Raw genomic sequence first — 27,995 nt, 5'->3', positions numbered from 1 at the left:
GAAAATATCTGTAGCATGTATAGATTTAGAATTTAACATTTTGCTTCATAAGAAGCTTCAAAATTAATTTTGTGAGTATAAAATTATTTTTAACCTATAATATGCTTTCTGTAGAGGAAATAAAAGGTTTATAAAATTTAATATTCAACAGTTTTCTTTGTGGAAGACTTATGGTTGTATCTAAAATATGTAATAAATCTATTCAGCGTTTCTACCTATTTCTCTTACTTACATTAAGGTGATTAGAATGTACTCCTAAGTTGTTTCTTAAAGGTATTATTTCTTTGTACAAAGTCCAGACTTAAATATTGGTGAATGTGTAGTACTTAAAAATCTGAAGATTTTAATTATTTTTATAATTGCATTATTTTTAATCTGAATTTGCTTCACATTTAGGGACAACCAAATTAAATTTGGTAGTTATTTTTAAGGAAAAAATATATCACTAATGAAGAACATCAACTTCTGGACATGAATACTGAGCTTGAATTAAACATGTCTGAAAGTTTGCATTTCCATTTAAAAGTTAAATTTTTTTATTGCAGACGTTTGGAACAGAACTCAATCAAAGTCATCCCTCCTGGAGCTTTCTCACCATATAAAAAGCTTAGAAGAATGTGAGTGAATCATCTTCTACAATATATGTAATTTTAAAAATTATACAGGCCATGTGACTATGCAAATAAAACTTAGTATGAATATGTAAATGTTTGACAGCTTAAATATTAAGTGATGTGACTGATTATTTGTTTTGGAATAATATCTCAATCTTAATATCTAAACTATGTAATTGTTAAAGGTCTCTGTAATTTAGCAAATTGATTCACACAAATGTGAATGTTTATGGTCAATATATTTTGCAAATGTTCAGGTGTTCTATTATCAAAAGTAAGACATGGCATCTTATATAGGAAAGTAGACAATGGTTATTTTTAAAAGTATAATTTCTTTTTTAAATTTAGGATTCTTCAGATGTTAAATGTTGTATATTTTGTATACGTATTGATAAGTACAAAATCAACATTTAAAAGCCATACGTAGCTTTTTCCACAGTAAATCTCACTGACATTCTATTGAATGTAACGTAACCCTATTTCTGATCATAGTGACCTGAGCAATAATCAGATCTCTGAACTTGCACCAGATGCTTTCCAAGGACTACGCTCTCTGAATTCACTGTAAGTATTCACTGTGTCACTGAAGAAAAACAGAAGCCACAGCAGAGTGGCTACATTTTTTAAATTGGGGTTTAAGAAATGCTCTCAGGTTTTCATTATGAATAATGAGTTATTAATAATGTTGATTATTATTCATCACTAGTTGTTCCCATTATTTTTATGGAGGACAGCTACCCATCACTAAAATTAGCCAATTCTTAGGGGTGTATATTCTATGGTTTGATAATTTTGCAGTTGGGAGGGCAAAAATCAGATCCCTTTGTGACAATTCTTTTCTTTCTAAAAGAAAAAAAATATTTATTTTGGAAAGCATATCGCTAGTGTCTGGGAAGAGTATCATCTCCTTAGAAATGCTAAACAAAGTCTTGCTGGGAACAGTTGAAGATGACCACTGAGAGGAAACCTTTGCTCCTTTTTATCACCTTAATACTTTCCTAAAAGAGTAAGCTTTAAATCTCTTAAAGAACAAAGATTTTAAAATATGGCAGCTTTTTAATGTCAAGAGAACCTCAAAAAGATAGCTATGTAAATTACAGAGGTTTGAAAGTAAGTGTATAGAGGCCCTCATTAATATTACTTCACACTTGCAAAAAAATCTTCAAAAGTCCACCAACTAACCTTTAAATCAGATTTTGTGAAAAATCTTCCAAAGTCCACCAAGTAATCTTTAGATCAGATTTTAAAATTTGAAAGTGGAAGCCAGCACGTTTTTATTTTTAAAGAGGTAATACTCAGAGAAGGGTTCTTATTGATGTCAGTTCCTGCTGAAATCTTTCAGATTTCAGAGGCCAGGGGTAGCCAGTGAGAATGCCAGGATACACATGTGCGAGACCCAGATAAACCCCTGGAGTTTGTGGAACAACTTGCTGACACTCTTTCCAAGGGGAGAGCTGGATTAGAGTGCTCATCTGGGCACATGGGTGTTCAGATTGCTATGTTAGTCTGTCAAAAAAACTACGATTTTCATTAAAAAGGAAAATGGAAAACTGTCACTTAAATGGCAGTATCTGCTTGGGTTCACGTTTGCTTGTTTTTGTCTTGGAAGGTTTTGACTAGAAGAAACACAAATTTAAAGGAACAATTGTTGGCAGAAAATATAGAGTGTAGTCATGTATTGCTCTCAGGCTATACTTTCAGGTTCTAAACTAGCTAAGTTCAAGGTAAATCTCAGGACACCTGATCAGATTGTCCATAAAGTACTATCAGTACCATCTTGAACAGTAGTACTACCCAGAATAAACATTGACAACCTCCCCACCATACTGAAGGACAAAAGGCAAATCAGCATATCAGTTTATTAGTTCCTGATCCTCCACATCCTTGGTCCTCAAAGATAACCGTTAAATGTCAAGAAGAAGAGAAATCAGTGGGAAATTCTTATTTATATCTGCTTGCTTGTAAAGTTTGATATCAAGCTCTTGCCTTAATAATGTTAACTGACACATCTGTGTTTGTGAGAATTAAAAGTAATTTAAAAGTAAATTATAAATAGAACAGCTTATTATAATTTGTTACTTCTCTCAATAAATTACATTATGTTTGTTGATCAACAGGGTTCCTGTAATGAATTATTATAAATTATGTAATAATCTATATAAACACTAAAATAACGTGTTGTCATTCCTTTTTCTATTTGCTAACACAGGTAAAATAACATGCTTGCTACACTGAAATCTAAGGCTTTGTGATGAGAGCACTCATGCACACAGTTATTTTAGAAGGCCATAGAAAAGCTTTTATCTTTACTTGTGGATAAAGCAAACTGCAGTTGAGTCAGGGAGTTAAGTCACTGGGGTTTTTCCAGTTCACAATGTAGCAATATGTGGAAGAATACAAACTGTTTGCCAAAACTGGAAAAGCTGCATAATACTGGAAAACAAATAAAGTAGAAGATAATCAAATAACTGAGTTATCTTAGAGAAAGCCCACGCATTATAACACGATCATTTTACTGGTTATGTTCACTGTTTGAGTTCACTTTCCAAAGATTAACTTTTTTCCCCTCCATAAAATACGTAACTATACATATTTACAATAACTCTTTTCTTAACTGAACCACACTTAATTTGTTCAAAAGAAAGGCATTGGGCCCTATTATTCACTAGGCCGTAGTAGAGGCTCCGGGGATGCAGACTGACCAGAGCACAAAAATCCTTGCTTCGTGGAAGAGACCAGTGATAAACTAGATAAATGGGCAAACATCTACTATACATAAAATTTATATATATATTTATAGTATTACATCTATCTGTAGATGAAAATGCAATGAATAAAAATAAAGACAGAAAAAGAGATAAGGAATGCTGTGGCTGCAGGTAGGCTAAAACCTTAAATAGGATGATCAACAAAGACCTCCCAAAAAGGTGATACTGGGCAAAGATCTAAAGACTTGAGCTATGGAATCGAACTGTGCAGATAGTGCAGATATGTAGAGGAAAGGCATTCGAGACAGAGGGAACAGTTAAATGCTAAGGACCTTCAGCATGAGTATGCCTGATGTTTCAAGATTTAGCAAAAAATATTATCACTGTGAGACTGGATGGAAGCAGATGCTTAAAACTCAAATAATGAGGAGAATGCAATTGTTGGTAACTTCAGGTCTGGGACACTATAATTAGTGTGGGGATGGAAAGCCAGTGAAAGCTAGGTTTTCCTGAAAAGAATTATGCTGGAGATCCTGATAGTGACTGGGAGTTAAAATCTTCCAGAAGGGAGCAGAGTACTTCGGAGTATGTAGTTTACTACAAAAACCATGCAAGTACAAGGCAACACCTCTTTTTATTCAAATAAAATTTTTGCTTACAAGTTTCACTTACACCTGATATTTTAATACTATGCCTTTCTAGAACTGTACTCAAAAATATAGCCAGATTAAATTAATCACTATTTTTGCTAAAAAAAATGAAAATATTTAAAGATGATATGATGCCAAGTACCTCTACTGCATTTTACTTTAAAAATAAAAATTTTGGCTAGGCGTGGTGACTCACACCTGTAATCCTAGCACTTCAGGAGCCCAAGGTAAGTGGATCACTTGAAGTCAGGAGTTTGAGACAAGCTTGTCCAACATAGTGAAACCCTGTCTCTACTAAAAATACAAAAAGTAGCCAGATGTGATGGCAGATGCTTGTAATCCCAGCTACTTGGGAGGCTGAGGCATGAGAATTGCTTGAACCTGGGAGGCAGAGGTTGTAGTGAGCCAAGATTGCACCACTGCCTTTCAGCCTGGACAAGAGTGAGAAAATAAATAAATTATTGTCTCAGAAAAATAAATAAATAAAAATTTCAGGTTATTTAATCACCAAAATTGCATATCTTAGAGACAAGTGGACTTGATTTATCTAATATGCTTTAAGGTCTCTTTTACTACGAAATCCTATATCATATTTTTTATTAACATTACCATTTATTTTTATGATGTATTATATAAAATTGTAATGTTATATTAATATATTATTACATAGTATAATATGCAATAGATTATTAACAAAACATCTTTCAAAAGCAAACATTCACCATGCCATTTTATCTTCAGGGGTTTTAAAATTTCTTTCAATGTGACATCATTAAAATTTCTATAATATTTAGTAATAATTTCTTAAGAATTCAGCATACTACTGTTTTTAGCATTGCCTATAAACAGTTTTTATTGTTTTCTATTTATTACTTGGAAACTTCCTTCTATATTAACAAAACATTTTAATAGTAGTATCAGTGTAGCATGCTGCTAAGCATATCAGCTTTAGGACACTAGATGGCTGTGTTCAAATCCTGGCTCCAGTACTTTCTAATTAGAGGCTGAGCTAGTTATGAATTTCCCTGAGTATTAATTAGTTCTTCCCTCTCTGAAATGAGGATAAAGTTACTTCCCTACTGGCTTTGTTAAAGTATAGACTAAACATCAAGAGATAATAGATATGGCCGTGGCAAATTCATCTCTTATTACAAAGCAATTTGTTTGTTTCTGGATTTCAGTTATTCCAGAGAATCTTTCTATATGTCTGAGGTCCTCAATATATGATTTTTCTCTTTTCCCATTTTTTTCATTAGCCCTTTGTAAACTATTTTAATTCACTTACTCTAATTTCCTTTTTTCCTTAACTAGCTCCCAAATTCCACAGGGGTTCACAGTGAAACTACACGTAGGTTTCCAGCAGCCTTTTTCTTAAACTGCTGTTAACTCTCCAGCCTAGTATCTTGCATTTTACTACAGGTTTTCAATGAAAATTAAAAGATAGCACCTCTATTTTGTCTCCTGCTTTATCTTTACTGTACTCTTCTAAAATTACTTAGAGTTACAATTTTCAAATGTATACATTTGAAAAAAAATGTATAGCTTCCTTAACATTTTTTTGAATAATAAAGTCTCTGCCCATGGCAACTTTTTCATGATAGTCATCTCATAGGTTGCCATTTGGGGTTGCTTCCTCTTACTCTCTTAATGCTGAAACTCACAAGGACTAAACTGTGTTTAACATTGTTGGCCTCCCTTATAGCAGCAGGTACAAGAACTGCCTTAAAATTTCCCTATTGTTCCAAAAGACTAGCATACAAAAATCTCTGTCGGACTATTTGTATGTTGTTGACATATAATATTTCACATGTATATATTGTCTATGTGATATGCTGAACATAAGTCATGTGTAAGAAACTGTAGAGAAGACACTCAATTGGTCATTCTTAGTATTTGGATAATATTATCCACATTCCTCATGTATTGATTTTCTTTTCAGCTGATTCCACTTTTGTCTTTCATTTTCTTTTAAAATTTCTTTTTCTCTTAACAGTATAGCACAAATTCTCACTGGCCTTCTCTTACTTTATATCTTTATGTGATGATATTTCTTTCCCTCATTTTTATAGATTTTGGCCCTGTTTTCCTTGGCTGTCATCCAGCTTCTCTATCCTGGTCTTTGGATTTTTTTATATTTTAACTTATTTTCCTTGCTGTCATTTTGATCTCATTGCTATGTATAATACTGTGTCCAGCCCTAGCCCTGCCAGACCTTTTTAGAGAAATGTCATTCCCATCATACTGAGTATTTCTTTATTATACTATTTTTATGGTTGACACTCCATATAGCAATAATACCTATGTGGAAAGATGTCCTGCCTCCTAGTGTAATTTCCTCCTTTTTTATCATTTACCCATTTCATCTCATTAACAATAGCATGAGGTACTATGTAAAATGGTCTTAAGGAAAACAGAATGATTTCTTGGAAAAAAAATAACTCCACAATATAAATATGATGCATCTCCTTGTTCTCCTTTCATGCTGTTTGGACCAATCATCAAAGCAAAAGTCTCAAGTGAACAACCTACTAAATCATCCACCCCTTGATCCTTATGTGGGTCCTCCATAATTTATACACATCTTTGTTTCTTTCTAAATTGCAGTGGGTTGAAAATATCAGACTCTTTGACTATTTAAAATTACTCTTTTGGATTGCCCTTTGAAGCCATATCTTCTTTATCTCAGGCCTGTCAGTACCTGGGACATGGGCAGATGATAGACATTCAAACAGTGACAGTTTGATTCAATTGAATTGAGTACCAAACTTAGAATCTGGCAAAGTTACTGGCACATAGTAAGTGTACAGTCTCTATTGTTGAATGAATTAATGAATTAATTGACTGATTCGAATTGAATTAGCCAAACTGGTGCCACCTTATCCACCTATTTGTGTTTCCTAATGCCCTCTCTTCTCTTGATCCTGACGACAAAATATACATTTATTCATGCTTTACTTTTTTCTAATTCCCTTTCTACCATGTTCCTGACAATATAGAATCCTCTCTTTTGTTCTTTGATTTTTAAAATTGTTTCTTCTCTAACTGATTTGTCTTTCTGAAGAAATGTACATTTTCTACAAATGAAATTATAATGTTCTATTTTATAGTTCTATCATGGAATCTAAAGAGACAAATGGAATGTCTCTTTACACTATAATAGCACCTACCTTTATTTATTCCATTGAGAATTTTCTTCATATTTTATAATATACCTTACCTCTCTCTGATGTCTTGAAAGAGGAAACACTTTTCTCTCACTTATTCATTTCTCTTGTATTGTTATTTTCTTCCTTTTCAAAAAGAGATTATATACTACTGCCAAACATATCAATTATTTAGATTCTCATTTCAGACTTTTCCATTATATGCTATGGCAGCCATTTGTTTATTTCCCAAGAGAATATGTCTGTGATCTTTGAAAATAACATCTGCTTATTTAGAGATATATTAAAATACACAAATATATGTAGATGTAAATTCAAATCACCTCTAGATGTCAAATCATCTGCCATCTAAATATGTTTCCCTTTTATTTTATTATATATGTATAATGTATATATTTTTAAAACAAAACAAACATAATACTTTAATATGCCTCTTTTTTACTTAATGTTGTATCATGAGGACTTTTATGTCACTATATATTCTTCTATACTTGCTTTTTATCAATATGAAATGTGTATTTAACCAATCCCCCATTTTAGGATTTGGGGACATTTTATTTGTGTGTATTTTTTTACTGTTACAAATGATGCCATGACTAACCTTTTGTACATAAAATATTGTGTTTGTCTGTGTTTTCTTAAATTTAACTCCCCAAAGTAGAACTATTAAGCTGTAATTTATATGAACATCTTTATTATTTTTACCATATGTTGCCAAAATGTCCTCTCAAAATATAATTTTTATCTTCCTCTACACATAGTTGAGGTACCCTACTTTGGGGAATTAAAAGTATATTGGCTTCATTGTACACCTGTTGTTTTTTGTTGTTGTTTTTGTTTTTTGGTTTTGGGTTTTTGTTTTTTTTTTTTTTTTTTTTTTTGAGTTTTGCTCTTTTTACCCAGGCTGGAATGCAATGGCATGATCTTGCCTCACTGCAACCTCCGCCTCCCGGGTTCAAGTGATTCTCCTGCCTCAGCCTCCCGAGTAGCTGGGATTATAGATGTGTGCCACCACACCTGGCTAATTTTGTATTTTTAGTAGAGATGGGGTTTTTCCACGTTGGTCAGGCTGGTCTCCAACTCCTGACCTCAGGTGATCCAACAACCTCAGCCTCCCAAAGTGCTGGGATTACAGGCGTGAACCACCACACCTGGCTTGTATACCTGCTGTTAATAGCTGACACAATGAGTCAGCCATTCCATTTATTTGCTCTTGACATCCCCTCACATCACCCTTTTTGTTGATTTATTTCTTAATTTGTTTTTCTTCTAATTTATCATTTTCCTGATCAATCCAGTGTTAGAAGCTCCCTATGCTAAAAATTGTGCCAGGCTCCAGGGATACTGACATAATTAAGTCATGTTCCTTACCCTTGGTGGCTACACTTAGTGTCTAATCAGAGCCAGATACCATGATCATTCATTTTAGTTTATACATTTGGGGGAGAATATAAATTTCAAAAATTCTCCCAAGTTCATATTCGCAATTGCTGTCTTCAGAGATTGTCATTTCTCAAGCAGACACATTACATGTTTGAAAGAAAAGCTTTACCTTTATTCGGGTTTCTTCTACTGCTTACCAGCATCGTGAGTCCCAAAACTCATCCCATGTTAAAGCTGTATTAAAGGGTGCAATGGATTCTACACTTAACATTCTTCTTTGTTATATATAGTATGCTCGCTCTTATTAAATATGAAGTGTGTATGCATGTGTATAGAAAAACAACTTAAAAGGAAACATTTCTATGAAAGGACAATGCAAGTGGAAATTACATAGATATATATATATAATCTTTATTTTTCTGTTTTCCAAATGTTCTGCAATAAGCATATATCTGATCTGTAATCAGGCAAAAGACATTTGCGAATGAAGTTTGTTTACTCAGCTGTAACTTTTATGATGTATAGAGTGCCTACTAACTTCCTCTATGCCTGAGTAAATATATATTAGATGAATTTGTTATGCAGGTTTGGTGTCTAATTTTTTTCATTTAAAACATTTTTTTCAGTGTCCTCTACGGAAATAAAATCACAGAACTCCCCAAAAGTTTATTTGAAGGACTGTTTTCCTTACAGCTCCTGTAAGTATTTGATTGTTTTGGATCTCTTGAGCCTAATTATATATATTAGCCACTTTGTTATCTCATATTTTTATGGAGGCTTTGGAAAAATTAGATTCAAAATAATATAGTTCAACAAACTAGAAAAGATTAGTTAACATTTGTGGTTATTTACTTGAAGATACAACTTTTTGGAATAGTCCCCAAACCATTTTCTCTACACTGTTATGAATGGATACATTCTGGCTGCTCTATATCTAAAGCTTCTATAATCCCTGTCCTTGTGAAACATCTCTGTTTTAATATAACCAGTAGTTGGAACTGAGATAGATACGGTGATATACTCATGAACCTTTGTCCAAAGATTCTGCAGGAGCCACCATAGTGCTGCAGTAACTCCCTCAAACACAGATGGTGTGCGGTGAGCTATAACACACAGTAGTCCTCAGACTAACCTTTTGAGAGAGAATTATTTGCAAATCAAAGACCACTCTGATTAGACAATAGATACTACTCGTTTGCCTCAAAAGAAATGTTTACCATACATATTTGCAAAAAGCACTTGTAACACCATGTGTTTTAATGCATGCCCATATGAAAAGTAAAGCTGGGAAAAATGCAAATATTAAAACTGGTAGTGGTTAATCATCAAATTCTATTCATCTCATCAAACACAGAATACCTCATTTGGGGCACACACTAGCCGAGATGCTTTAGATACAAAGATAATTGTGTTGTTATTGTTTTCTTAGTAAATATCCTTTAAAATTCTTATATATGTAGAATGTTATTTCCTCTCCGGAGTATATTCATTTCTTGGCATTTATTTGGTAACTATTTATTCCTAATCTCATCTTCCCAAATATAGATCTTATTCTTGAATTGATAAACTTATTTCTTAATTACATCCTATTATATATGTCTTAAACTTTTTTGCCATTATGCAGAAATGTATTTTACATCACACCCCAGCACACACATACACAAACAAATGAAGCAAAATGTTAACGAAACAATAATGAACCTTATTGTGTGAAGTGCTTTCCTTTCTGTTCACCCCTGCCCCAATTCTCTCTTTATCTTCTTAATGCTACATAAACCAGTAAATTTACTGTATAATAGACCAATGAGTCATCATAAATACTGATCTTGTTACTTTATTTGGGCTTCAGATTTTTTAAGCTTTGCATTTCCATTATTAAATATTATTTCTCATTTGATAAAATTATGCAATTTAGTCTAGATGTCTGTACACATTGTAGATAAAGCTTGATGCTATAATCAAGTATTGCCTACTTGTGACTCACCTCTCTGCCATTCTCCACATTTCCCTAGAATTACTCTCCATGCCAGTTATTCACAATCACTCTTATTCTCACTGTCCTGTCTACTACTATTATGTAAAATGTCACCTTCTTTTTCTTTCCATGCACGTTCATTGATGGTTGATGTGACACATATGCTAATAAAATATGGAGATCTACATAGATAAACCTTACTTCTAAAGCCATCTTTATGAAGTTTCATCTCTACATTAAGGCTCATTCTAATGTCGGCCAGAGGGGAAAATGGCATGACTATGTATTTACAGCTACCTGAGAACTTGGTAAAGTTAAGTGTCTTAGTTTTGGTTGATTAGGTATTAGAGAGAAGAGGCAGGTAAATAAAAGAAATGAAACAAGTTGTTGCTTAATATTTATTTTACTACTCCTTGGGCCACACTGAGTTAAAGTGAGTACAGACTGCATAGATGCAAGATGATGCACAACAGCATCTTTCAGTTTCTTCAGGCTCCACATAATTTATTGTCCTTGTTTGCTCTCTAACTGTTTTATTCAATTAGATGATTAATTAAAGAACAGATCAGCATTACTTGTGTTGTGGCCCAGGGAGGAGAGGTATGGGGTTAATCAACCCTTGTCACCCACCATTTCTTGAGGGCTTTTAATAAGGTATTGGATATACCAGAGGGAAGATGAAAACTTCAGCTCCTGATGGGGAATCAAAGAGCACAGCCAAGTGAGTCACTATGAGAAAGTCATCACTTTGCACCTTGCTTATGTAGACCCTTAAAAAGATCAAGTAAAATAGAAATATCCCATATTAATAGAGATTGTTTTTTGCCAAAGGAGAAAATATATTTTAGTATATTAGACAATGAGTCATACCCAAACCACATGACACGTATTTTTTGAGCTGTTACCTATTTGTTAAAAGTTCTAACTATCAAAGCATTGGACTAAATATAGCTAGATATAGCTTGATGCTGTATCCTAGTATTGCCTACCATTTCTCTCACTTAAGCCAGGAATTTTTTAAAAAAATTATCCATCCCTATGGAGAAAAATATTCTTTCCCTCTTTATATAATAACAAGCTTCAGACCATCGCCAAGGGGACCTGTTCACCTCTTCGGGCCATTCAAACTATGTATGTATACATGATTTGGATCACGTTGATGACACTGTTTCCAAAGGCATTTGGCCCAGAACCCCTTTATTTGTGACTGCCATCTCAAGGGGCTAGCGGAGTATCTCCATACCAACCTGATTGAGACCAGTGGTGCCTACTGGGGATGGAGAAAAAGAATATTAAAAAAAAAAATAGTCCTGCCTGAAGAGGGAGAAACTGTCATTGGACAAATAAGCAGGTCTGCATAAAACAGATGATGAGACTGCATAGGATGGAATAACATTTTGAAGAACCCAGAGGGAGGAGGCCTTTGTTGCGTGGAAGTTGCATTCAGAAGGTGGTTGAAGAAAGTGGAGAGCAGAGAACATGCTGAAGAATAAACCTAAGCTCACACAGTCACATCCACAAGAATGATGTTTGCCAAAGTATAATCCATAAACCACAGTTTCACAGAATATTGATATAATACATGGGGAAAAAAAAGAGTTTGTGGAATTATGTTAAAAAGTTAAACAGGTATTTGTAAGACTTGAGCCCCTATGGTAGAGTCATGTATCATGTGACTCTTCAAGATGATTGTAAAGTGTTCATTCAACAACTGATATTTATTGAGCTCCCAGTATGTGCTGGGCAGTTGGGAAAGAAAGGGAAATGAAATGAATGAGACATATAGATGATCCACTGTGGGGATGGCGGGACATATAGATGACAGCAGTAACATAATAAATAAGTTGTGCATAGCAGAACAAATTATATATATATATATATATATATATATATATATATATATATATATATATATATATATACACACATTAGAAAACAGAAAAAGTAGATCAAAGTAAAAGGAATTGAGAGTGCTAGGGGTTGAGAAGGAAGCAAAGACAGCCTACATGTATTAAGGAGAGGGGTCCAGGAAGCTGGATTGAGAAGGCAGTGTTAGAGCAGGCATGACATCTGGGAGACGAACATTTCAGACAGAGAATAGGAGAGTTTGGTATGTTTAAGAAATAGCAAGACAATCAGTGATTGGAGCTGAAAGAGCCAGGAGGAGAGAACTGGGAGACTGCAGGGTTCTGAAAAGTGGGCTACAGGTCAGGCTGTTGTGATAACTTAGGCTTCTGCTCAGAGCCAATTGGGAGCTGTTGCATGGTTTTGAGAAAGGGGTGACATGATCTATTCTATGTTTAGAAGGATCACACCAGCTACTGTTTTGAAAATAGCCTAAGGCCGGGCACGGTGGCTCACGCCTGTAATCCCAGTACGTTGGGAGGCCCGGAGGCCAAGGCGGGTGGATCATCTAAGGTCAGGAGTTCGAGACCATCCTGGCCAACATGATGAAACCCTGTCTCTATCAAAAATACAAAAATTAGCTGGATGTGGTGGCATGTGCCTGTAATCCCTGCTACTCGTGAGGCTGAGGCAGGGATTCAATGAGTTCAAGGAGAATTGCTTGAACCTGGGAGGCAGAGGTTGCAGCGAGCTAAGATTGTGCTACTGCGCTCCAGCCTCAGCAAAAAAAAAAAAAAAAAAAAAAAAAAAAAAAAAAAAAAAAAAAAAAAAAAAAAAAAGAGAATAGCCTGAACTATTTTTCCACAGTGTTTTGAGGGATTAATAATGTTTGAGGACATTTTTTTATGGTGTCCTTGCTAGTGGAGGCTGGGTCTCACCCACCTTTGTGTACTGTTTCACCTTTACATCTTCCAGAAGAAATGGTTAATAATTTGTATTGAATACATGTATGAGTACTACTAGATTTAGGTTCATTTGATCACATGACTTTTGTTTTATATGGTAAAACCCCACATCTCCAGCCTCTAATTCCTAAATTAATAAAATTAAAATGTTAGTGTTGAGATTAAAAGAAATATATGTCTTGACTGGGTTTTCTTTAAAAGGACAAACTCTTGCAGGTGAGTTAATGAGATGCTGCACTTTAATTCTGCAACTATTTAATCAAACAGATTATTGAATGCCAACAAGATAAACTGCCTTCGGGTAGATGCTTTTCAGGATCTCCACAACTTGAACCTTCTCTCCCTATATGACAACAAGCTTCAGACCATCGCCAAGGGGACCTTTTCACCTCTTCGGGCCATTCAAACTATGTATGTATACATGATTTGGATCACATTTGATGACATTGTTTCCATTCTGAATGTAAGAGTTGAGTCCATTGCAAATCATCTATAAAATGGTTCTGTATGTGTTTCCAAAGGCATTTGGCCCAGAACCCCTTTATTTGTGACTGCCATCTCAAGTGGCTAGCGGATTATCTCCATACCAACCCGATTGAGACCAGTGGTGCCCGTTGCACCAGCCCCCGTCGCCTGGCAAACAAAAGAATTGGACAGATCAAAAGCAAGAAATTCCGTTGTTCAGGTAATTCTTTTATATGTTATTTCCCCTGTGACCAAAAACAATGGTTCATGAGACCTAAGGAAAGCAGCTGGCCTTCGGCTGATTAATAAACATTGTAGAATTATATTTCTTTTTCTTCTGCCCATGAATAATAAAATAAAGAGGACCGTAGGCACAATTCAAATAATACTTCTATTTGTAACATTTTTAATACTACATACAGCAGAAGAAATAGGCTGTTGACCAAGTTGAAAAGATGCCTTGATACTTCAGACACCTTTCCAAATTCAAACTTAATGATAGCCTTTTAGCTAATTCAGAACATCTTTAAAGTATGTTAAGTCTCATGTTTATTGTATCGTTCTCTCTTGACCAACCTCAAGTAATTAACTGTTTTCATTTCTTCAGAAAGTGAATTAAGTATTGGTTACATGATTTGCTTGGGCTCTGAAGTATTGTGGGGAGCCGGGAGGGACTCCAGATCCCTGGCTTCTTACTCTGAATGTGCTTTCTCTGTGCATTCTTTTGTTTTGCATACAACTGTGAGGATACTTTTTTTCCAAAAGCTATTTTTTAAAACATTTTGAGAATATTGCATTTATTTGTAAAAAGCTAAATATAAATGCATTGTATTGATATTAAATGGAAGGATTCCATCATCCAAATTTACTATTTGCTTTGATCTAATATTTCTATTTTTTATGATAGAATTAATTATGTGTGTTTTTGGTAGTATGCTACCTAACTATTCCAGGCATATTTCACATTCAGTAGTTAATTTCATACTAAAAAGCTAATATAAGAATCAAGCTGGTTATTTATTGTCCATAATTATAGATACATTTACTACTCAGCGTACATTATTGTATTTCAGTCACCTCTGTGAATGTACGTTTTTCACTTAATTGTAGTAACTTTAGTCCATTCTTAATCTAATATAACTCATATCTCTGCTTGCTGACATTCAGGTGCATCTTCTATTTTTTTTCTCTTTTTTTATTTAGCTAAAGAACAGTATTTCATTCCAGGTAGGTTTTGCTCGGTAGTAGGACTAACTGCAGACACCCTTTCCTCACCTTATAAAATATAGCTTCTAAAACTGATATGCATGCCTCTGAAAGTACAATGGATACTCTATATATAGATTGACTTATGCGTATATCACTTGTAGCTGTTTCCTGAAAACCTGACCTTTGCATGCAGCTTCCGATGTTAAACATATATATTATTAAAATCCACCTTTTTCTCTCTCTTTTACTTTGACGCATTATCTAAAGTTTCTCACAGTAGCTAAAATGTTTGAAGCTGTGGCTTTCTACTTAAACCATTTTCTTTCCTTCCATTGTATATCTGATCTTCCAATCTGTTTTTAAAATATAGCTTATTGAGCTGATTTTAAAGACAGAAACCTTTCTGATGTCAAAGAGCTAGTTCTACATGAAAGTAATTACAGACACACAGAATTTCATTTTCAATCGTGAGGCTTTACTTTTTTATAGATTCTTATATTTAAAAACTGTTCTTACTGCTTTACTTTTGCTTCACTGTTTATAGAAAAACAGCAGCTTCCTGCTGATTTATATGCAGTTGTTTCCTGTTTATGACTTTACATTCTTTTATATCCAGAATTAAAATATAACTCCATAAAAAGAATATTGATGTCTGATGTGAAAGCATTAGAAGTTCATGGACACAAAATGCCTTGAACAATTTAGGCAGATGGATAAAATGTTTCTAAGAAAAGTAATCACAATGTTTTACTACTTCAATCGTAACACTATCGAGACTGATGATTCTAGAACTAGCTCTTTAAAATATGTTTCTTTACTTATTTTTTCCTTGCCTGCCAGTTGTGTAAAATGCCTCTTGACTTGTTTGTTTTTAACCATTATATGTTAAGTATTGATTGGCCACATTCACCATCTCTTGGGTATATTCTAGACTATAATATATTTTAAGAGCTATAGATTAAAGGATATTTCTACGGCGTTAGTATACAGTGCTAATCTACCTTTCCTTAATTTCTTAAGAAGAACTCTCATTTTAGTCTCTATTTTAAGGAGATATTTGTTGCTTGCCATATTGAATTACAATTTGGATAATTTTATGGATTTGGTAGATTTGGTTATATTACTTATTTTGAACTTGAATGATCAATAGTATTATATATATTATACTGGCTGCATAAAAGTAAACATGTTGAAAATAACAGTTGATTGGCCTTCATTGACAATGTTTAATATTAATCACTTTACCCAATTAAGTGGAAAGTAATCTGATAGCTATTATTTAACCAGAAAAAAAAGCTATATTCTAAGCACCAGACTACCTATAGCATAAAACATTAATATGATTTAAATCCTAAAATTATGGTAGTAATGTAACTGGTACCAAATTATTCCAACTATTTCACTTAAATATACTTTATTGATAACTGATAAGTTTAATATTTTCAACTCACTAAATAAAGAACAAAAGTCAAGCTGTTTTCATATGTTCTGATACAGTTTTTCTCTGTTACAGACAGCAGCCAAAATAGGATTTGGAAATTTTCCTTTATATCGAATATCATGTCTTTCAATTTTTGATATTTTATTTTACATTATTTCAGCATAATGATTTTAAAAGTCAGGACTCAAAAGGATCATTTGGGCCTCCTCCCTTTTTTCCCAAAACTTTTAATTAAAATTTGAGCCTACCTAAAGAGCCACCATGAAATAAGCATTATTGCTGTTGTGTTGAATGCAGATTATTTGAATTGTAAGATATCCAGTGTATCTGTCCCTTAGACTTTGTGACCTTTTATTTTATTTTGGAGTGAAGCTTAAATCATAAGACAACAGATCCTCAATAAATATCATGACATTAAGTGCCAAATGTAATGCAACTGTTATATTCACTGTTGTAAACTTATGAGATTCTGATTCCATTTCCACTTATTCATAAGTTGAAAAGTTCATTAAAAACTGTACATCACAATGTAAGGATTAATCTAAATGTTCTAATGATTGTCCTTGAGGATCTCCATGATTAGTTTTTCATTCACTTTTATATGTGTACCTGCCTACTACCATTTTATATGGCACTCTACATTTTACAGTGATTAAGGAAAATCTGTCTTACAGAGAGTTCATCTTTGAAAGGATTTGAGCACTTAATTTGCACTATGCATCTTTTATTACATTGGTTTTTTAGTGAGACCACCATGCTTCAAAATATTATGTTACAAAGCATGACGATTCCCATCACATCATACTATTTTTTCAATAATTACCATAATAAAGAAAGAAGGAAGAGAGAGCTTAGTTTTATAAATATGTATATTAATGTTCATTGGGATCACTCTTTCTTTCCTTCCTGGTGATTTTTACTTTTGCAGGAATTCACCATTTTGGCTGTAAGTAAAAGTGTCTGATCTGAAACTTAATACCCTCCCTTTTCAGTCCTGATATACCTTGTTCTAGTCTTGGTCTTTTGCACCTTTTTTTCAAGAAGAAACCACAGATCTTTTGAGCTTCTCTGTTGTCCTTGTAGCTCACCTTCAACTTCTTCCTGGTTGTTGTTCCCGAAAACTGTTGTTTCCATTCTGCAGTTCTGAGGAATGGTGGAGGCACCTTTTCCGTATAGCCCCTTCTTTGTGTTTCCAGGAAATCTTCGGTAGTAATACTCTTACTATGGTCATAAACATTCTGCGGGAAGAATGCATGTCATGTAAACAGTATTACATTTCCAGAACGTCTGTAGCTTTTCTCCTCCTTCCCTCCATTTTCCTCTTGGTCTTACCTTTGGCCTAGTGGTTGGTGTAGTGATAATGTAGCGAGATTTTCTGTTGTGCTTGATCTAACCATGTGGTTGCGAGGTATGAGTAAAACATGGTTCCGTCAAGCACCATGGAACGTCACGCAGCTTTCTACAGCATGACAAGCTGCTGAGGCTTAAATCAGGATTTACCTGTCTCTTTCTACAAAATCAAAATGAAAAAAGAGGGCTTTTTAGGCATTTCTGAGATTATGTGAGAGGGAGAGAATAGTAAAAAGTCCATAGAAAATTTGAAAGCCTGAGTACATCTATTTGCCTTGAAAGCCCTAATTTACAATGATATATAGGATCATGTTTATTACTTGATATATTTTCAATTCTTGACTCAGAGAAAAAAATAAACTTTTTAACAATGAATATCCATTGTGTGACTAGCTGTGAAATAGGCTAGAATGGCTCAGAATTGGATCAGCAGAAAGTACAGCTGTGAAAAGCTCAACTTTATTAATGTTTTCCTGTCATGTGAATCTGGTCACTCTTTTTTCCAGAAAATTCCAAGCCTTTCTTTTAACCTTCCTCCTGACATCCATTGACCAAAATTCCCCAAGTTGTCTCCCTGCTACATAATCTATAGTTACCTTACTTTTTTCTTCCTACAAACTAATAAATATTCTAACCTTTAGACTCAGTATCTTTTTTCTGGTTTGAATTCTCAATAGGTACAGAAGATTATCGATCAAAATTAAGTGGAGACTGCTTTGCGGATTTGGCTTGCCCTGAAAAGTGTCGCTGTGAAGGAACCACAGTAGACTGTTCTAATCAAAAACTCAACAAAATCCCAGACCACATTCCCCAGTACACAGCAGAACTGTAAGTTCATCCTCGAGCAAAATTCTGGTTGGGGTGGAGGGAATGAAAGCATTAAAGCAGAGGAATTTTTGTCTTGACATTTTTAGTATTAATAATTGCATTAACTTTAATTAATACGGATTTCGTTGGCATAACTCTTCTTTGTACAAGAATGTATTAGTGGCTACATTTGTTTATCTTTCTAGCCAACCATACAATTACGTACAGAAATTAATTTATCTCTCAAAATTCAGTAAGCGCTTAATACTAATACCAATAGTGTTCATTTGATGCTTATTTATTGGGTATTATTTATTCCCAAACTGTTTTCTAAATACTTAGTTTTTTAATGTATTTAATCCTTACATCAACTAAGTAAAGTAGTTTGAGAGCCTCCATTTTCAATCTCTGTTAACTATCAATATATTCAAGGAGTCCATCTTACCTAATTTACTACTTCATTGGCTTATGGGTGGAAAGATTCTGTGATTATCAAGTATTAAAGTAGAAAGGATACTACTTTATTCTTTTTCTGAACAATGCAAGACAAGCTGAAAAAGCAGACTATGATGGCATTTACACTTACAACCTTACCATAGGACTTTGCACATACTAGGTGCTAAAATATGTTTGTTGGAGCATTTATAGATTCCATGCCCATGCATGGTTTGCTTTTACTGACTTTATTTATTAAAAGAGGACCTTTAATGTTAGTGTTCTAACAATTCAAGAAAAAAACTAGCAAAACTTCATCATTCTCTAAACATCTTACCCATGTTTATGTGTGGCACCATCTGGTATTTGTCATTTACTGCTTTGCAAAGTTCATTGTCTGTTTGTTGGTATATAATCCTTATGTCTTTAACTAGATTATAGCTCCTTGATGACAGGGATTGTGTGTTATTGTTTATCTCCCACTGTGCCTATACTCATGTCTGTACTTAATTAATTTTTAGCAATTTGAATAAATAAAAATAAAATATGCCTTTCAAAGCATCAACAGAAATCAACTATCTTGTAGTTATAGTGATTTTTTTTTAACTCCTTTTAGGTGGTGAAGCTATTTCACAACTCCAAGAATTTTAGAAATGCATGGAGACCATGCAATCAAGGCCCTGAACTTTACTTTTTATAGTCATATAGGGATTTTGCTTATGACCTATAATATTACAAACAAGTGATATCTTCCAGCATAATAGCCCTTTTTTTCTTTGAGACAGCATCTCACTCTCACACCCAAGCATGAGTGTAGTGACACAATCACAGCTCCCTGCAGCCTTGGCCTCCTGGGCTCAAGGGATCCTCCTACCTCAACCCTCCACCCACATACCCCCAAGATGAGGCGACCTCAGGCATGCACCACCACACACAGCTAATTTTTGTATTTTGTTTGTAGAGATAGGATTTTGCCATGATGCCCAGGTTGATCTCAAACTCCTGAGCTCAAGAAGTCCTCTTGCCCCTGCCTGCCAAAGTGCCAGGGTTACAGGCATGAGACACTGAACCAGGCCTAGCACTTTAAATAATTTTGTTTGTCATGGAAAAATTATAGTAGAAACTAGCCTCCAATTTAGACTTTGGCAAGTGTGTGTAATGTAAGAGATTTATAATTTTTAAAATTATACAATATAATCAGTACTGAGAAGAAAATATCTGCAAATCATGTATCTAATAAGACACATATATCTAATATATTTTTTAAAACCCTTGTAATTCAGAATAAAATGTACATTACTCAGTTAAAGAATGGTCAAATTATTCACATTGGCGTTTCTCCAGATAACATATACAAATGTCCAATAAACACATGAAAACTGTTACTGGGGAAATTCCAATCAAAACCACAATTAGATACCAATTTAGACCCACTGGAATGGCTATGAAAAAAACAAAAAGGGAGAGTAACGTAGTGGAAGAAATTGGACCTTCATACATCGCTGGCCTGAATGTAAAATCTTTTTTTACTATTTCTCAAAGAGTTAGTCACAAATTTACCATGTGATCCAGTAATGACACTCCTATGTATATGTCCAAAAAATGAAAACACATATCCAGACAGAAACTTGCACACCACGTTCATAGCAGCATTACTTACAGCCATCAAAGAATGGAAGCAACACAACTGTCTCCTAATTGATAAATGGATAAACAAATGTGTCGTGCCTATGTAATGAAATATCATTCCTTCTTAAAAATTAATGAAGCTCTGACATATGCTACCACAGGAATAAAACATTATACAAAGCAAAAGAAGCCAGACAGAAAAGGCTACATCTTATTTGATTCCATTTATACAAAATGCCCAGAATAGGAAAATCAATAAAAACAACAAGTAACCTGGTGGTTGCCAAGGACTGTGGGAAAATAGCCACCGGAGTGACTGGTAATAAGTATGGGGTTTTTTTGGGGGTATAATAAAAATGTTCTGGAATTAGATAGCAAAGATGATTGCACAATTCTGAGAATGTACTAAAAACCACTGAATTGTACACTTTAAAAGGGTAAATGTTCTGACATGTGAATTGCATTCTAATAAAGCTGTAATTTTTTTTCAATTGTGAAGCAAACAGGGAAAAAACACTCTAAAATCCTTTTTAGTGGAGACAATATTGGAAAAAATTGGAGAAAATTTGTTCTAGAGATTACTGGGAGCTTGTTTTGAGCTTTGGTTTTCCTTACTGTGAGCTTCCTAACATACTTTATTTTGATAATTAAAATTTGAATAAAATGAGAAGAAAAATCAATATGTTCCACAAATCTTCTGTGATATATGTACTTCCATTTATTTTCATGGTATGATTAAATGATGTTAGAATTCATTTTGAGAAATCAATTTTAATCCTTTTCCAACTATTGGTAATAAAACTTCTCTGTTCCTTTTTTCTCCAGGCGTCTCAATAATAATGAATTTACTGTATTGGAAGCCACAGGAATCTTTAAGAAACTTCCTCAACTACGTAAAATGTAAGTCATTTGTTAACTATTTTTTAAATTTTCTTAATGTTTTGTTGTGTTTATTTTATGTAAATTTCTTAGAAAATTAGAAAATACGAAAAATGTACTAAAAATCCATGGAAATTTCCCTATGTTTACTACCTATGTGACATGAATTTAGGGTAATCTCTGCAAGAAATGTTTCTGTATGTTCAACACTGTCAACCACATTTTCTGTAGCAGAGCCTAGGCATCTTACTTTAACTCAGACAGCTGGTCTGTTATGTGGCCACAGCAGGAATCAAGCAATCTAAGCACATTAAAATGCATTCAGTAATGTTTTGTAACTTCCTTTACTATTCCCCAAACCATGCTGTTATTTCTTTTTCAGCACTTTCATGTCAACTATTGGACTTTTTGCTTCATTAAACTTTCATTAGAAGATAGTCAAAATTAATGATTGGTAAACTGGCTTGATAGCTCATCTGTGTTACTACATGTCCACAACTCATATTTTAAAATAAGTTCATAAGCTCAGCAGTTTTAGAAACACTCAGTGGGTAACTCCATGCCCCTGGGGAGGTGTGGGGGACTGACAGGATATAGGTCAATACTGTGGGACCAATGGAGCACCCTTCACACATGCAGAAACATCAGCAGGAGGAAAGAGGCATTGGCTCCCTTTAGCCCTGTGTCCACATATGTAACTGGCCCTTAGTATCACAGACTGTAAGTTACAGAACAGACTACTTGAGTGTTGACATCCATATTAGGCTACCTCCCAAATGGTTTCTGATATCTTACTTGCCCTACTTTTTCACTGTTATGAAATGCACTTTCTTTTTAGCTATATGATGATTTCCGATGCAAAAAATATTTATTACTGTTTGTGATTCTATGAGAAAAATTAAAGTATGAATAAAAATGATCCTTGTTTGGGGGACACTCCTGGTCAGTGAGAAAGAGAAAGAAAAAGCCGATAGACAGTTGATCTCAACTAGATACTCTTGCTTCCTGGCAAGTATTGTGGTAGTTGATATCATACATAATACTGACAGTTAAGTTGGTTGTTTCAATGCATTATTACATAAAAAGTTTTACTGGGAATAAACCCGTATTCAAATACACTTCTGATGCTATATGTAAAACACTAACAATTTTAACCTATCTCTCTCTCTACCCAGTTGCCTTCTTTTAGTCATTAATTCATTGGACAATTTTAATCAGGGATATTTCTTTCAAAAATTTCTTACTAGATTTTATAGATGGCATAAAGATTTGTGTAACCCAATACCTGACCTCAAGAATTTTATAATCCTGGGGACCCTTGGAGGGTTTAACATGGGTCAGGCTGGCTTTTTTTTTTTTTTTAACATAGTCATTCTCCCTTAGTATAATTGTCCCTTTGTCTTGATGGAGTAGGGAAATGGAATCTTTTCAGAGCCCTGGCAGTGCTGGGCAGTGAAAAGTTTGAAGATTTGGATCATTAGAAAAAAGTGGTATAATACGTTTCAATGCCCTCATTATTAGAAATTATTTATAATCTTTGTTCCAACAATTTTTATTTAGAAACTTTAGCAACAATAAGATCACAGATATTGAGGAGGGAGCATTTGAAGGAGCATCTGGTGTAAATGAAATACTTCTTACAAGTAATCGTTTGGAAAATGTGCAGCATAAGATGTTCAAGGGATTGGAGAGCCTCAAAACTTTGTAAGTATTCATACTTGCACCACAGTTCTTCTACCAAAGGATTGCAATTCATTGTTCATTATAATCCTGGGAGAAACACCTCCTACTTTTACCAACCCCACTCCCTCTGTTTCACATTTTCTCTGTTACACACACACACACACACACACACACACACACACACACACACACGCAGTGAATGCAAATGGTCCCTTACCCCAGTATTCCTGTTTTTGGTGTGTTGATAGCAAATGATCAGGGGCATTCCTCATGGCTGCTGTCTCCTCTACAAAATAGATCATTCTTGCTCCAATGCTTATATGGATCTGCTTATGCTGTCCTGCCTAAAAATGGTCATTTTATTTCCTTGTCTTCAAACACCTCTCTATACTATACTCTCTCTTGGCCCAATGACTCTAGCTTTCAAATCTTCTTGAATCTTTGCAGTAGAATAATTCTGACAGTTTATATGGAGACTACTGTTCTTTGCTCCTGCAACGTCTTAATGTAAAAGAAAGACTGGCTGGTGATATATCTATCACCATTTTTCAAACAAAACATGCTAAGGGTTATGTCTGCTTCCTCAGGGGTAGGGAGTTTGGGGGGGAAAATTATATGTCTCCAAAAAGTTGTTGTCCAAGAAAGATGGGGATTAGATTGAGATATTTCAGTCAAAAGTACGTACAACACTTTTGTATTACTTGAATTTTCCATGCTGCCTACATACACATATATACTTTATCTATGAGGTATATAATTATGTTTGACAAAGTGGTATCCTAAAAATTGGAAAAGAGACAAACCAAACTCTGAAGCCTTTAGAAGACAGAAAGGAAAATATTTGTAACTAAGAAACAGTCCTTGGTGATTGTAGTGGGAAGTCTGTCTCCCCCAAACCCACAGCCCTGCCCCGTGCAGTCTGTGAGAGCCATGTACCACCAGTGGACTGATGGCTGAGTCCATTGTCTGCTCTTTATCAGATATGGAGGGAGAAGGGCATTCCCACAGCCAGCAAGATGTGTTTATAGCATCCCAAATTCAAATCCCACCCCAAAAGTCCTCCCTGCAAGTAAAAGCAGAAGTTTGCTCCTTGAGTTTTGCAGTAATAGCCTGAAACCTGACCACCCAGCAGGACCAGGCTGGGACCTACTGACCCATCCTGAGGACTAACTTGATGCCCCTTCAAAATGATAGGCAAACATTCACTCAGCCTTGCGATGAAAGAGATACTGAGGAATGTGTAGGAAGAGGATGGAAAAGAGACCACAGGTTGCTGCATCTAACATTTTCCAGAGCTGTCTCAGGCAAAATATGAATATCGCAACAAGCAGAAGTCTCCCTTTCAGACAGCAGTTGAAGAACTGCTTCCTGTTACTGGAAACTCCTGGCAGGGAAGTACCTTGGATTGGGAGGAAGACAGTGGGCTGGAACTGCACCTGTAGACATCCGTTCAGGCTGCCATAATGAACTTCCACACACTGGGGAGCTTACACAACAGAAAGTTACTTTCTCGCCATTTTGGAGGCTAGAAGCTCAAGATGGGGGTGCTGACAGGGTGGGTTTCTGATGAGGCCTCGCTTCTTGGCTTATAGATGGTGACCTTCTCACAATTTCTTCACATGGCCTTTCTTCTGTCTGATCATAGGGAGAGAGCTGCCTGGCATCATTTTCTTCTTAGAAGGGTGGCAGACCTTCAGAATGGGGCCCCACTCTTATAATCTCACTCAACCTTAATCACCTCCCTGAAGTCCCTCTCTCCAAAGGTAGTCATACATATGTTCCGATAAATGTGTCACTAGCAATGTTGCCATTGTGCAAACATCCTAGAGTGGACAGTGGACTTACAAAAGCCTCAATGGTAGAGTCTACCACACGCTTAGGCTGTATGGTACAGCCTATTGCTCCTAGGCTACACCTGTGCAGCATGTTACCATACTGAATAGTGTAGGCAGTTGTTACTAACACAACAGAAAGTATTTATGTATCTAAACATACATAAACATAGAAAAGTACAGTAAAAATATGGCACAAAATATTTAAAATACTACACCTATATAGGCCACTTAATAAGAACAGAGCTTGCAGGACTGGAAGTTTCTCTGGGTGAATGGTGAGTGAGTGAGTGAGCTTGAGGGCAAAGAACATTACTGTACACTAAGGCCTTATAAACACTGGATACTTAGGCCTCACTAAATTTATTTTTTAATGTATTTCTTCAGTAATAAATTTTTACTTTATGAAATTTTTAATGTTTTAACTTTTTTACTCTTTTTTTTTGTGTATATATATATATATATATATATATATATATATTGCACTTTAGGTTCTGGGGTGCATGTGCAGAAAATGCAGCATTATTGCATAGGTTCATACATGGCAATGTGGTTTGATGCCTCCATCTACCCATCACCTATATCTGGTATTTCTCTCCATGTTATCCCTCCCCAACCTCCCTAACCCCTGCTGTCCCTCCTCTATTCCCTGCCAACAGACCCCAGTGTGTGATGCTTGCCTCCCCATATCCATGTGTTCTCATTGTTCAACACCTGCCTATTAGTGAGAACATGTGGTATTTGATTTTCTGTTCTTGTGTCAGTTTGCTGAGAATGATGATTTCCAGATTCATCTAAGTCCCTACAAAGGACACAAACTCATTGGTTTTCATGGTTGCATAGTATTCCATGGTGTATATGTGCCACATTTTCCTTGACCAGTCTATCATCAATGGGCATTTGGGTTGGTTGCAGGTCTCTGCTATTGTAAACAGTGTTGCAATTAAAATACATGTGCATGTGTCCTTATAATAGAACAATTTATAATCCTTTGGTTATATACCCAGAAATGGGATTGCTGGATCAAATGGAATTTCTATTTCTAGATTCTTGAGGAATTGCTACACTGTCTTCCGCAGTGGTTGAACTAATTTACACTCCCACCAAGAGTGTAAAAGTGTTTGTATTTCTCCACATCCTCTCCAGCACCTGTCTTCAGAATTTTTAATGATTGTCATTCTAACTGGCATGAGGTGGTATCTCAATGTGATTTTGATTTGCATTTCTCTAATTTACCAGTGATTATGTGCATTTTTTCATGTTTCTTGGCCTCATATATGTCTTCTTTTGAAAAATGTCTGTTCATATCCTTTACCCACTTTTGAATGGGTTTGTTTTTTTCTTGTGAATCTGTTTTAGTTCTTTGTAAATTCTGGATATTAGCCCTTTGTCAGATGGGCAGATCGCAAAAATTTTTTCTCATTCTGTTGGTTTCCAGTTCACTCTAATGACTGTTTCTTTTGCTGTGCAGAAGCTCTGGAGTTTAATTAGATCCCATTTATCTATTTTGGCTTTTATTGCCAATGCTTTTGGTGTTTTAGTTGTGAAGTCCTTGCCTATGCCTATGTCCTAAATGGTTTTGCCTAGGTTTTCTTCTAGGATTTTTACAATGTTAGGTCTTATGTATAAGTCTGTAATCAATATGGAGTTAATTTTACTGTAAAGTGTCAGGAAGGGATCCAGTTTCTGCTTTCTGTACATGGCTAGCCAGCTTTCCCAATACCATTTGTTAAACAGGGAATCCTTTCCCCATTGCTTGTTTTTGTCAGGTTTGTCAAAGATCAGATGGTCGTAGATGTGTAGTGTTGCCTCTGAGACCTCTGTTCTGTTCCATTGGTTTACATCTCTGTTTTGGTACCAATACCATACTGTTTTGATTACTTTATCCTTGTACTATAGTTTGAAGTCAGGTGGTGTGATGCCTCCAGCTTTGTTCTTTTTGCTTAGAAATGCCTTGGTTATGTGGGCTCCTTTTTGGTTCCATGTGAAGTTTAAGTTGGTTTTTTCCAGTTCTGTGAAGAGGGTTGTAGGTAGCTTGATGGGGACAGTGTTGAATCTATAAATTACTTTGGGCAGTATGGTCATTTTCACAATATTGATTCTTCCTAACCATGAGTTTGGAATGTTTTTCCATCTGTTTGTGTCCTCCCTTATTTCACTGAGCAGTGGTTTGTAGTTCTTTAAGAGGTCCTTTATATCCTTTGTTAGTTGTATTCCTAGGTATTTTATTCTCTTTGTAGCAATTGTGAATGGCAGTTCGTTCTTTATTTGATTCTCTTTTAGTCTGTTATTATTGTATAGAAATTCTTGTGATTTCTGTACATTGGTTTTGTATCCTGAGAATTTGCTGAAGTTGCTTATCAGTTTCAGGAGTTTTGGGGCTGAGATGATGGGGTCTTCTAAATATACTATCATGTCATCTGCAAATAGGGACAATTTGACTTCTTCCTTTCCTAATTGAATACCCTTTATTTCTTTTTCTTGCCCGATTGCTCTGGCTAGAACTTCCAATGCTATATTCAATAGGAGTGGTGAGAGAGGGCATCCATGTCTTGTGCCAGATTTCAAAGGGAATGCTTCCAGTTTTTACCCATTCAGTATGATATTGGCTGTGAATTTGTCATAAATAGGTTTATTATTTTGAGATACATTCCATTAATACCTAGTTTATTGAGAGTATTTAGTATAAAAGGCTGTTGAATTTTGTCAAAGGCCTTCTCTGCATCTATTGAAATAATCATGTGGTTTTAGTCGTTGATTCTGTTTATGTGGTGGATTACGTTTATAGACACATATGTTGAACCAGCCTTGCATCCCCGGGATGAAGCCTACTTGATCGTGATGGAGAAGCTTTTTGATGTGCTGTTGCAATCAGTTTGCCAGTATTTTATTGAAGATTTTTGCACCTATGTTCATCATGGATATTGTCCTGAAGTTTTCTTTCTTTCTTTCTTTTTTTTT

General features: G+C 35.0%; 1 protein-coding gene across 12 annotated transcripts in view; it reads left to right on the top strand.

Annotated features, from left to right (window-relative positions):
* The window catches only part of SLIT2 (slit guidance ligand 2), a 377,791-nt gene that overhangs the window by 260,351 nt on the left and 89,445 nt on the right, over positions 1-27,995 (top strand). For 5 of the 12 annotated variants that reach the window (XM_037742766.1, XM_037742772.1, XM_037742769.1 and 2 more), the window contains 10 exons: positions 546-617; positions 1,107-1,178; positions 9,146-9,217; positions 13,572-13,715; positions 13,826-13,989; positions 14,973-14,996; positions 17,348-17,365; positions 18,447-18,597; positions 21,466-21,540; positions 23,080-23,223. In XM_037742766.1, coding sequence (XP_037598694.1) covers positions 546-617; positions 1,107-1,178; positions 9,146-9,217; positions 13,572-13,715; positions 13,826-13,989; positions 14,973-14,996; positions 17,348-17,365; positions 18,447-18,597; positions 21,466-21,540; positions 23,080-23,223 — 936 coding nt within the window. The remainder of the gene's footprint in view (positions 1-545; positions 618-1,106; positions 1,179-9,145; positions 9,218-13,571; positions 13,716-13,825; positions 13,990-14,972; positions 14,997-17,347; positions 17,366-18,446; positions 18,598-21,465; positions 21,541-23,079; positions 23,224-27,995) is intronic. The other 7 variants (XM_017540557.1, XM_017540556.2, XM_037742771.1 and 4 more) reach the window with 2 other exon arrangements.

Source organism: Cebus imitator, unplaced genomic scaffold, assembly GCF_001604975.1.
Source record: "Cebus imitator isolate Cc_AM_T3 unplaced genomic scaffold, Cebus_imitator-1.0 Scaffold127, whole genome shotgun sequence".
In the NCBI taxonomy this organism is placed as follows: Eukaryota; Metazoa; Chordata; class Mammalia; order Primates; family Cebidae; genus Cebus; species Cebus imitator.
The sequence above is the reverse complement of the archived record's forward strand: the minus strand, read 5'-3'. Positions and strand labels throughout refer to the sequence as shown.